Raw genomic sequence first — 11479 nt, 5'->3', positions numbered from 1 at the left:
AATAATTTAAAAAGATCTATATACAGCTACTCAGGCAATGTACACTGGTTTACAAGTGGTATGTATGTGACAAATCGACTGTACTCAAGACTCCCGTCGTGTCTGCAACAAAATCTCTCCTGTTGATGTAATTTTTCTGTTCTTGGAGATGTATGTACGTCGCTATCCAGACATGGCCCATGGGTCTGTTAAATGAATAAATTTAAAGGCAAATATTAAATATCCCGCATTGATTTGACCACGGGTCATATTGTTTCTTCCCCTAGCAGTTTAGCAGCGTCAGCTGTCTGGAGCTCAGTGAAGCGCATGTGTTCGGTCCCCACACTAATCAGAAGGAAAAACTAATACATAGCACTTCCACAACAGTTGGGCCTGTTTTCTTTGCTGTGTCAACAGGTAACCCGTACTTCTTAAAAAGCCACTGTTGCTACTGTTTACATTACTGACCTCTCGCGTGAAAACGAACACAAAATAACACATTTTCTCCTACGGAGGTTAACACAAGCGGCCACACAAAAGATCGCGTATGGAAGTGGCGGACGAAGCTGCTTTATTAAAGTGCGCACTTCTACCGGACATTACGGCGCTTGCTTATTCTGCTGGGAGCATAATAAAGGATGCGATGCGGTTTCATTGGGCAGTTTTCAAAAAGAGGTGTGGCTCAGAGTTAGAACCAGCAAAATGAAGGGAAGGGGCATTGTGCACGACAGGCCCGCATGCGTTATTTGCTTCTTTCTGCTGGTTTCCCTCTGATCACTTTACTGTACCGTTTTGTGTCGATGTATGCATGTCTGTGTGGCGTCGGGAGCAGGTAAAAGTTTAGCGGCAAGAGGGAAACGCCCTTGCTTGTTTCAGAGCTCAGTGACGTAATTATCATTGGTTTGCAGGAGAGAGCGGTGTCGCCTGGCAAAGCTAAACAACAGACAACACGACACACACCGATCGGATCGAAATGGCAGGAGCTGTGAGCAGCAGGGGTTGCCAGAAGATCAGAGGCTCTCAGATACGCGACCTCATAGACTCGAAGCACAGCGTGCTTTTCGACTGCGACGGAGTGATCTGGAACGGGGAGAAGGTGGTTGCCGGGGCGACCGAGGTGGTGAGTTTGTTGAAGAGGCGAGGCAAGAACGTGTTCTTCGTCACGAACAATTGCACCAGGCCCAGGGAGAAATACGTGCAGAAGTTTTCCCGGCTGGGATTCGCAGACGTGGCGCAGGAGGAGATCTTCAGCTCGGCGTATTGCTCGGCGCTCTACCTGCGCGACGTGGCCAAAGTGCAGGAGGGGAAGGTGTTCGTGATCGGCGGGGATGGCGTCTACGAGGAGCTGCGCGATGCCGGCGTGCCCTTCGTGGAGGGGGATGTCGACGATTCCGGCATGACCATAGTCGACTGCCCGTTAGAGGCGGACGTGAAGGCCGTCCTCGTTGGGTATGACGACAAGCTGAGTTTCTTGAAACTGGCCAAAGCCTGCTGCTACCTGCAGAACGGCGAGTGTCTCTTCCTGGCCACGGACCCGGATCCCTGGCATCTGCTGCGGGAGGGGCGGGTAACTCCGGGTAGGTTTGGCATTGCTAATAATCCTCGTCCCCCCCATCCCCTGTCCCTCGTCCCCCGTCCATCATCCCCATCCATTTTTGGGGTTCCTCTTGGCTCCCCCAGCGGGCCGTTTCAGTGTGACACAGTGCTGAGTTTCAGCCCTGGAACACTGCAGAACATCCCATTCAGCTCAACAGATCCCACTAAATGTTAAAACTCATCAGGTGCTCTGGAGGCATGCAGAGAAACTTCCACAGACGTGTTTGTCAAGGAGGCTTTCTCGTACAGTGGACGTGTGTTTTGAAAGTTATGATGTAATCATAAGCTGAAAGTCAATTGGAAATTTATTCCTCTTAGCATCTAAGTTCCTGTGTCTCTTTTTTCAGAGGACTTGATGGCTGTCAGGGATGTCTGGCTGAAGTTCAACAGTAAATCGGCTGGATTTTTGGCATCTCGGGTTGTTTTGTCATGACTGTGCTGTAAGTCTCGTTCACCTTCTCCGCAGGTTCTGGCAGCCTCACGGCAGCCCTGGAGACGGCGACCGGCCGCAAGGCCACGGTCATTGGGAAGCCAAGTCGCTTCATGTTTGAGTGCATTGCCAGCCAGTTTGGCGTCGATCCTGCCCAGTCACTCATGGTCGGTGACCGTCTGGAAACGGACATCCTCTTCGGGGCCAACTGTGGTATGGAGACCCTGCTCACTCTCACCGGGGTGTCCACATTGCAGGAGGCGCAGGGGTACAAAGACAGCGACGCTCCTGACAAGAAAGACTATGTCCCCGACTATGTAGTGGACAGCATCGCTGACTTTCTGCCTCTGCTGGAGGACGATGACTGAAGCAAGACTGGTCCAGCCCCTGTTGACTTCGTGCCACTTCTTCATCACCACTCTTCCCAAGCAGACACCATGCAGCAATGACTACTGGATGCCTCATGCGGCCAGTCAAGTGCTCTGTTACAAGTGACGCCTCAGTATTCCACTACAACAAAAATACTCGTATGTGTCTTGACATGCTTTGTCAAAAATAATGAAGATGACCATATTAAAGAAAAGTCCATTTAGTTCTGTACACCATCATGTCTAGATCAGTTATGACACAAAGGGGGGAGAGGGGATAAACCAATGGGAGTAGGGGAGGTTAAGAAAATTCTTGCTAGGATAAGTTCACTAAGATGTGAAATTTTCCTTTACTAGGTATGTTAGATAATGTCTTAATGGCTGTCTTTACAAAATCATTAGCTGTTTATCAGTTGGACAGATTCTGAGATGCACATCCATCATTCATGGCCATAGCCTCGAGGGGTGATTTGTCCTGGACTAGGTTGAGTTTCTTGTCATTGCCAACCCATTTTTCTGTAGTGGGTGAGAACAGAAACTCACAGTAACATATTGAAAGCATACCCTAACAGTTTGTTAATTCTAAACTTCATAATTCATGTCATTTCATATATCTGGGCCTGTCTGGTGTGTTTATTGTGGGGGGGGGGGATTTAATTTGAATACATGCCAAGGCCAGGCCTTTTGGGAAAATTACTTTCCTAAATTCACAGTCTGAAACTGCTTGTCCCAAGGGGGGGTGTGGCAAGCTGGAGCCTAACGTGGCAGCACAGGGCAAAGGGCACAAGGCTGGCTGGGGGGGGGGAACACATACACCCACCCAGGATGGGATGCCAGTATGTTGCAAGGCACCCCAAACAAGACTCGAACCTCAGACCCCCTGAAGAGTAGAACCCGGCCAATCCCACTGCGCCACCAAGGCCCCCTGCCTACATTCACAATGTGAAATAGTTCAGTCTGTGGCTATTTAGAAATTGACACAGAAAGACAATGCATCTAGATTTACCATATGTAACTTTGCAGGTCTACAGAATTTCTACAATAATATCCATAGCTGCAGCTTATGTGGTATAGCACAATGCTGCAAATGTTGTAATGCAAGGTTGTAGCTGATCAATGGTTAAGTGCTAGAAAATAATAAGAAAGGAACAGCCACTATGAAGTATCTTTGCTTGCATTGTTATATTGCAAAGGATGTAAACATCCTCATTTCCTAAATAGATAGCCATTGGTTCTCCTCTTGGATGTGCATTTATGAAAGAAGTTTGATATTTACAACAGCTAAGCCCAGAAATGGTTTAACTGAAGAAAATGTTAACATTTTGAGAAGGAAACACTAATGTCCTTTGTGGATTGATTGTTTGATACTTGTACATTGAAAAGCCTTGAAAAAAACATATTGGTCTTTAGATTATGAGTGCCAAACAATTTATGTAAAAATACTGAATATGTACTTAATCTTTGTGAAATCTTGCTAGCAGAGATTTGTTTTTGAGAAAGACATCCCAATAGTATTTTACATAATGTGACTGAGATTTACATTCTGTAATAGTTGGTACTTTTCACAATGGTTTTAAATAAAAGTCATTATTTCTATCTGGAAAAATTGTCACAACATATTTTATGTCCTACTTTTTTGACAAACAGTGAATTCTACTGGGTTTCTTAAATTGTCTATATTTATAGCATTGCTTTATACAACCAGCCCGTACTTAACCTGGTATCTATCCCATTCTAATCATAACATGCCCTGTGATGACTATAACATTTTTAGGGCAAGTACCTTGCTCAAAGTTACTACAGCCAGAGGTGAGATTTGAATCTGCAGCTTTTAGGTTACAGCTGTCTATTAACATTTACACTTCTGGCAAATGCTTTTCTCCAAAGTAACATGAACAAAAGTGCATCCATGCAGAATACAGCTTAGCTTCAGAAAGGAACTTGTATAAAACAGGGTATACATTTTCATAAGCTGGTGTAGTGCTTTTTCATTTTACAGAACCATATTACATAAAGGTGGTGTAATTTTTTTTTAAACTATAGCTGTAAAGCTGATATTCAGAGCAATAAAGCCTGTAATTAGAATAAAATGAGCAGAACAGACTTCAGACTAGTTTTATACCTCAATGTTGCTTTCATAAATTGTGGTTTATTGCATGATCTGTATATTGTCCATAGTACAAGAAACATAATTCAAAGAGTTCATTAGTGTAAGGCTTCCAATATGGATTCAAACAACACAAGAATTCAATGCTTTTATCATGGTAAAATCCCTAAGCCACCCAGTTATCTGCTTTCACAAATATCTTCAGTGCAAAGTTCAGTGCCTGCTATGATCTACTCTGCTGAACAGAATTATGGACAAGACAAAGAATCATAACTAAACCTCAGTTTAATTATGCTCAGGAGTTTGTTTCTGTGAATTTCTCCATCTCAAATGGTGTACAAAGGAAAGTTATTTCAAAATTAAGTTGCCTGCATAAATTAAATATTTTATTCAGAAATCTTTAAAAGACATCAGGTGTACAATAAACAATTAGACAAGGACAAGAAATACTGAACTTTGTAGATGAAGACTGAAGCATGTCACACTGAAGCGTTTCAGGTTATTCTGGTCCACCACGCTGTAAAATACACAAGTGAAATTAGTGCTTACACAGGGATTCTGAAACATGTGACAGAATATATACAAGGCCTCTACAGTACCCTGCCTTTTGCTCTACCATGCCAGACAAAAATCCATTCTTTTGTGATGTAAAGTTCTAGACCTGAATTCTTTCTAAACAAAGCACAAGAGCACTCGTGAGCCCCTGGCTGTGTGTGAACAATACTCACCTGAATGTAGTCCATCTCTTCTAAGGCAAGAGGTCTTCTGCGATATCTCTGGGGAAAGTCTCTGACTGCTGCAGCAGTGTCCGGCGTTCCAGGGAGCTGCCTCTGTGGCTCTGGGGGCCTTGACTCTGAAGCAGCAGATGGCCGCAAACTGTGTGATCCAGCAGACGTTTCTGGTGGGTTGGCAATGACGATTTTCAGTGCTTCCTGGACTTCATTTGTATTTAAAAAAATATTTTGAGAAAGGTTTTACATACGCATTTCATTATCACTGCATAAGTCCAGTTAAAACAAAAGGCAACCATACAGGTAAAACTGAGTACACCAAGATAATGTTATGTAATGTAAAAATGTAAGATAACATGCAATACTTGTATACGCTTACCATTAGGTCTTGGGATATTCAGGCGATTGGGGAATTTGATTAAAGGGGTGTGAGGCCGTACTACCTTAAAATAAGAAAAAAATAAAATCTAGATTCCATATAAAAATAGTTTAAATGAACACAGAAAATAAGAAACTTACAACTAAGATACTGTTAATATAGGGATCTTTACAGGTGATGGTGGTAGAGTCTAGGGTATTTCAGATTCTCTGAAACCCCCTGCTCTGTGATATTAACTGTGGTCTGAAGTCGAGTGGAAAATGTTTAAAAAAACTGCTCCACAAGATCACGATCTGGTTTTCAATTCAAATTAGGTGCATATTTGGATTTATCAACTTGTAGTTGTGTTACAAGAAAGACAGGCTACTGGTTCAGTCCAGCGGAAGAGTGACGCTGTGTGTAAAAACAGGAGGTTTAAAAATCCCCAAATCCCCACAAGTAGTAGGAATTTATGGATTCCATCACACAGAGTAAATTAAATGAAATCGTTCTCCTTTGTCCTTTCAATCGTGACATTCACTGAAGCGCTAATGAACGTGAGGAGTTACGTGACGACAGGCTGACAAGGACGTCAGAAGACAACGTGTCAAAGAAGCGTCCCTGCACCTACATGCAGCCATACTTGAATATCACGTTTAACGACACTCCCAGAAAGCGGTATTCATGGAGTGAAGAAGCACAAGCTGCCCGAACTACTTTATTTACCTGTATGACCCTACCAGCAGCAGCCATTTTGCCACTGACTTTGCTCCCCATGGCGACCTCTTCTATCTGCTTCCGGGTTAAAGAGGAAAGAAAAAGAAAAAAAAAAAAGTCATAAAAGAACGCGATTTTTATGGACCATGGAAGATGGTATTCCTGTTGTTTACTTCGGTCATACATTTTCATTTTAAGTAACCCTAACGCTGTCAGATATGAATTAATAAACAAGGGGAAGGATATCCAAAGCGTACTTAGTGATCTACAACATCATGATGACTGTGTGTGCATGCGGAGTTCGTGAGGCTTACCTGTGTTACACTGTGTAGCAATAATTAAACCCCTTCGCAGGGTTTCTTATGAACAGGAGTTTAAAATATACGACGGACCCATTAGATGGATAAATTCCACTGCATGATGATAAGCCGGTTGAAATAAACATCAGCATCAGATCAGGTTCTCATGTCATGACCGAAGGCTGTCCACCATCCAGAGACATAACAATAAACGTACACTACTACTAGGATAACAGTTATTTCTTGACATTCATCTAGTAAAACCGTGTCACTGACATTGCACCCAGCTTCGCACCACTGCCATTACGTCCCTATTTGTAAATAAATAATCGCGTCGGATTTCGCAGTTGTTGCCGTTAGTCCACCATGTGATAAATTACAACTTCCTGGCGGTAGATTCAGTTTGCAACAACAGCCAATTAAAAAACTGAGTGGGCCAGCCTCTATTTATTGACATCCATTTGAACCAATTATATATCTTATTTTCTTTTTGACGTCAAGGTCCCGCACTACAAGCCAATCACGTAGGCTGAATTCGTTGGCGTAATTGCGGCTGCTGTGAGATACAAGAAAAAGTACTGTACTACATACCACGGAAAGGGATACATCTGGCCGTTCTAGATAACTTCTAGGTAATAAGTATAGTCTCTGTCTCACACTACGGTGTAAATGCATTCAAATGCAGTAGTTCTACAACATATTAATTTGAATTCATGGTAGAACCACATCATGTTTCTCTGGTTCGGTTACGCTCACTGACAAAAAACACGCGTTCGTTAGATCATAATCATCTAATATAACTCTGGATCCTTTGTTTGATTCTTTGCGCTGTTTGCAAGTCGTTACGTAAATCGGCTGTTTTGCTTTAGTTTCCGTCGAGGTTTTTTTTGTGTTGGTGAAACTGAAAGTTTTTTATTATCAACCAAGTGAGAACGTACTTACCACCGTGGGAGGTGGTCTCCACAGTTCTTTTGTTACACTCTCTGTGTCTGTTAGTGTTACAGACTGTCCTGAGCATTCAGTGTTAACTATGACAGTGTACAGTGTTCAGAATTCCAGTGTTACTGTGAGTGTTCAGCATTCCAGTTAACTATGACAGTGTTAGTGTTCAGCATTCCAGTGTTAACTTTGATAGTGTTACTGTGAGTGTTCAGAATTCCAGTGTTAACTATGACAGTGTTACAGTGTTCCGCATTCCAGTGTTAACTTTGACAGTGTGCAGTGTTACAGTGTTCAGAATTCCAGTGTTACTGTGAGTGTTCAGCATTCCAGTTAACTATGACAGTGTTACAGTGTTTAGCATTCCAGTGTTAACTATGATAATGTACAGTGTTCAGCATTGCAGTGTTAACTTTGATAGTCTTACTGTGAGTGTTCAGTGTTCCAGTGTTAACTTTGACAGTGTTACTGTGTTCAGCATTCCAGTGTTAACTTTGATAGTGTTACTGTGAGTGTTCAGAATTCCAGTGTTAACTATGACAGTGTTACAGTGTTACAGGTTTTGCTGATACATCATGGAGCTCTTTGAGGAGCTGTCCGGAGTGGCTTCGAAGCTGGAAACCGTGGCACTGAACGGTTGTCTCGTATCTGAAATCCCAAATGGGAAAAAGGACAATTCTCTTACGGACATTCTGAGGTACACATGAAAGCACTGTGCTGTACGTAGTGTAAAATGTTATACCCAATTTCACTTTTTCTTTCTGAAACATAAGTCTGTGAACAGTTTCATTCTTCCTGGCCTGTCTCACTCATTGTGTACTATGCGTAAAATTCAATCCTTGGAAGTGTTTTGATTGATTGTCTAATGGTTTCTGCACTTTTTTCTGATTTACCTTGCTCCTATTTCATACAGCACTTCATTCTAATGTGTAATTTGATAACTTGTTGTCAGGAACCAGATGTGACTTTCAGTAAAACCTTTCCTTTTCTGGGGTACAGGATAAAACGGCAGATGGCAAACCAGTGTTTTGAAATGAAAGTCCAGATCAGTGCAGGTAAGTTAGATGTCACTGGGATGTGTTCTTTTGTAAGATTGCTGTACTTCATTATGTGATAAATGTCAAATCTTACTGGGTTATATGTGTATGGACGTGGGTTTTTTTGCATGAAAGCCTTTTAAATTTTAATCTGAGTTTTCTTGGATAGGACAGGCTCAAAAAACTGGTGCACTGCAGGAGTCAGACAGAGATATGTAAGTGTTTCCTGTTTTTCCATAGGGTCAGTTATGTTCAAACCATGACAAGATAGAATTTTCACTTAAATTTTTTTCACTACCATCAACAGGTCTGAATTGGAAAGTGGCATAGAAGGGGTAAAAATAAATCACTGCAACGGAACATTGGCGGTACACAGGTAGGTACAGGAAGGCAATAACATTACAGTGTTAATTATTTCCTCATTTTGCAATATTACAAATGGATTATGTTTGTATGCGAGATGGTTTGAACATTTATTTGAAACCCTTATTTGTTGTGCAAAATGTATTTTGAGTTTTTTCTTTTTTCTTCAGAATGCAAATTTGGCATGCCATCATAGAAAAACTGAAAATGAATGATGGCGAAGCAGAGTAAGTGCTGCACCTCTCTGTGAGTTGGGACAAATTTGTATTCATTGAGTATCACTAGATTTTTGCTGGTTTAAATCTGTCACACAGGTTTTACACACTGCTGTTTTCTTGTGTGTTTGCAGGACATTGAAAGCATTGACCAGTCACAGTCTGGACTTAAGCAGAAGAATAATAAAACTTCAGAAGGTCAGTTCTTAGCCGTGCTATTTAGGATTTTCTATGATTGTGACATAATGCTTACATAGAAGTGACTTAACTGAAAAATTCACATTACATTTATATCTAGTCATTTAGCAGACGCTTTTCTCCAAAGCGACGTACACCTCAGAGAAAATACAATTTGGGCATTACATTAGGACATAATATGATGTAACAAGATGACATCTGCCCTGTATTACTTAAAAACTTTTGGTTTTGTTTCTGTTACTGGTTTGCTTCTATCAAGCTGTATGGTTGGAGAGATGTTTGAAACAAGATTACAAGCATTTAATATACACCCGTTCTTCACATAAGGTGTTCATATGTTCCATGAAGTCAGTCATTGCTTCTGTTTTTTTTTTTTGCTCATTTTCATTTGTTAATTGATTGTCAGTAATTGAATTGATGTTTTGAAGACTAGTTGAAAAACCCACTACAGGCCTTTTCCCTGTTGTGAGAACCCTGTAAAAACAATACAGGACAGCTGTCTTTTCAGTGTTTTTATTAAATTTTAATCTTATTTACATTCAAGATACACGGGACAAGATGTTATACCCCATGCATGTATTACAACGGCAGCGATGGCTTATTGTATTTTCAAGAAAGATGCTATTCTAACCCTATTCCTGGACAGCTTGTTTTAAGCTGTGCAGTTCTCATTTTGAAGAAGTGCTTCACTTGACTTTTCTATTTCTTAAATAACAATACACAGCCACCAAAAGGCTCCTTTTCTGTAAGTGTGGAGCATAGCATATGTTTTATTTGGTTTTTAAGCCTTTTTACTCATTTTTAGCTGTTTTTTTTTCAATTTGAGGGATGCTATTACAACAACCGTCTGAGGTGATTTGCGGTGTTTGAACTACCCAGCAATATTGAAAACACATGGAAGCATTGAAAGAAAATCTTGTACCTGTTTTTCACAAAGCTTTTAGTAAAAATATGACAACAAAAGTAGCTGACTAGCAGCAGTTACTGCTCGCTGTGGAAATAAAATGACAGTGTACCAGGAAAAATGCCATTGTTGTAAATCATAAGCCCATTCTATGAAGAAATTTGTTTCGGAATTTGTAGTTCTGGATCCTGGGGATATGAGGGCTAATTGTATATTATCTTCCATATGTGATATATATATATATATATATATTAGTGTAGGTCAGTTAAACTTTTTTTTTTTTCTTCAAAGGACTCCTGTGAAATCCAGGACCAGATTTTCCAGCTGCAAAAACAGAGGCTGGGTATTGTTTTCAAGATTATTCTTCAACTTTGGCTAGCCAGTAGTCATAAACAAAAGCACTGCATTGCTCAATTTCTGTATAAATATATAATTTTTTAATTACTTCTTAAAAAGTAGTATAATGCTGCGTGTCTTGTTTCCTTGCTGGTCCTTTGTTCCAAATTTTGAATATGCAGACCTCAAAAGACTTATTCATGAGAAGATGAAAGAGATGGAGGAGCTGAAACGGGTTAGGGAACATCCTGAAGAAGGGAAATACAGCAAGGTCTTACAAAAAGGCCAGTCCAACCTGGAGAAATATCAGAAGATGGCTACCATCACACAGAATGTCCTCCGGGTAATAATGTTTACCTAGAGTCAGCACCATCCTTGTTTGTCCCACTGTGTAATTTCAATTTCATTTTCTTTCTTTTTCTACAAGAAAGAAAATTCTTGTTAAATAATTGCCTTAAATTGTTTTCCTACTTAACAACAAGCTGATATATTTATCCCAATATTAAATTACATTGTGATTCTATGTATTTGAAATTAAAATTATATGGGAGATTGTGCTGAGACTCAAAACATTAATTTGATACCTTTTTAGTGTTTTATGATATGCATTATATAAAAGTATATTTTTCCACAGGGAACTATTCTTGCCAGTAAAGTCAACTGGAGGGAGGACCCTAAACTAAGAAAAATTGCATTGGGTTTGGAAGATATCCCTAATTCTGAGTGACAAAGGACTCCACTAAACAGACAACCACACTTGACATCCATGTTTCTGTACCTGTTTAAATGTGTACCATTCTGTCACAGCTGATTGCAGCATTTGTGAATCTTAAGCATTTAAAATATTTTTTTATATGTGCAGATCATTATATTGTTTTTAAGATATCTTGTTTTGATATTTT

General features: G+C 40.5%; 3 protein-coding genes across 7 annotated transcripts; 2 read left to right on the top strand and 1 right to left on the bottom strand.

Moving 5' to 3' along the window:
• The first annotated feature begins 666 nt into the window (after positions 1 to 666).
• On the top strand, positions 667 to 3147 carry pdxp (pyridoxal (pyridoxine, vitamin B6) phosphatase). 2 transcript variants are annotated; one of them, XM_018759067.2, is made up of 3 exons: positions 667 to 1556; positions 2042 to 2172; positions 2263 to 3147. In XM_018759067.2, exons 1-3 carry the CDS (start codon positions 953 to 955, stop codon positions 2371 to 2373), a joined length of 846 nt encoding a protein of 281 aa, XP_018614583.2. In that variant the 5' UTR covers positions 667 to 952; the 3' UTR covers positions 2374 to 3147. The 2 variants fall into 2 exon arrangements, with proteins under 2 accessions (XP_018614583.2, XP_018614582.2); XM_018759066.2 differs by having other exon boundaries at positions 2042 to 3147.
• Positions 3148 to 4501: 1354 nt separating this feature from the next.
• Positions 4502 to 6954, bottom strand: kgd4 (alpha-ketoglutarate dehydrogenase subunit 4). 4 transcript variants are annotated; one of them, XM_018759058.2, is made up of 5 exons: positions 6601 to 6954; positions 6296 to 6364; positions 5591 to 5654; positions 5209 to 5412; positions 4502 to 4997 (listed from the first exon to the last, which is right to left on the bottom strand). In XM_018759058.2, exons 2-5 carry the CDS (start codon positions 6344 to 6346, stop codon positions 4975 to 4977), a joined length of 342 nt encoding a protein of 113 aa, XP_018614574.1. In that variant the 5' UTR covers positions 6347 to 6364; positions 6601 to 6954; the 3' UTR covers positions 4502 to 4974. The 4 variants fall into 4 exon arrangements, with proteins under 4 accessions (XP_018614574.1, XP_018614575.1, XP_018614573.1 ...); XM_018759059.2 differs by having other exon boundaries at positions 5209 to 5378; positions 6601 to 6953; XM_018759057.2 differs by having other exon boundaries at positions 5209 to 5417; positions 6296 to 6361; positions 6601 to 6950.
• A 179-nt stretch (positions 6955 to 7133) lies between these two features.
• On the top strand, positions 7134 to 11450 carry cenph (centromere protein H). Its single transcript, XM_029259666.1, has 10 exons — positions 7134 to 7217; positions 8076 to 8221; positions 8524 to 8579; positions 8731 to 8776; positions 8869 to 8937; positions 9095 to 9151; positions 9274 to 9337; positions 10533 to 10584; positions 10760 to 10920; positions 11212 to 11450. Exons 2-10 carry the CDS (start codon positions 8100 to 8102, stop codon positions 11302 to 11304), a joined length of 720 nt encoding a protein of 239 aa, XP_029115499.1. The 5' UTR covers positions 7134 to 7217; positions 8076 to 8099; the 3' UTR covers positions 11305 to 11450.
• Positions 11451 to 11479: the final 29 nt, after the last annotated feature.

This window comes from Scleropages formosus, chromosome 17, assembly GCF_900964775.1.
Source record: "Scleropages formosus chromosome 17, fSclFor1.1, whole genome shotgun sequence".
In the NCBI taxonomy this organism is placed as follows: Eukaryota; Metazoa; Chordata; class Actinopteri; order Osteoglossiformes; family Osteoglossidae; genus Scleropages; species Scleropages formosus.
The sequence above is the reverse complement of the archived record's forward strand: the minus strand, read 5'-3'. Positions and strand labels throughout refer to the sequence as shown.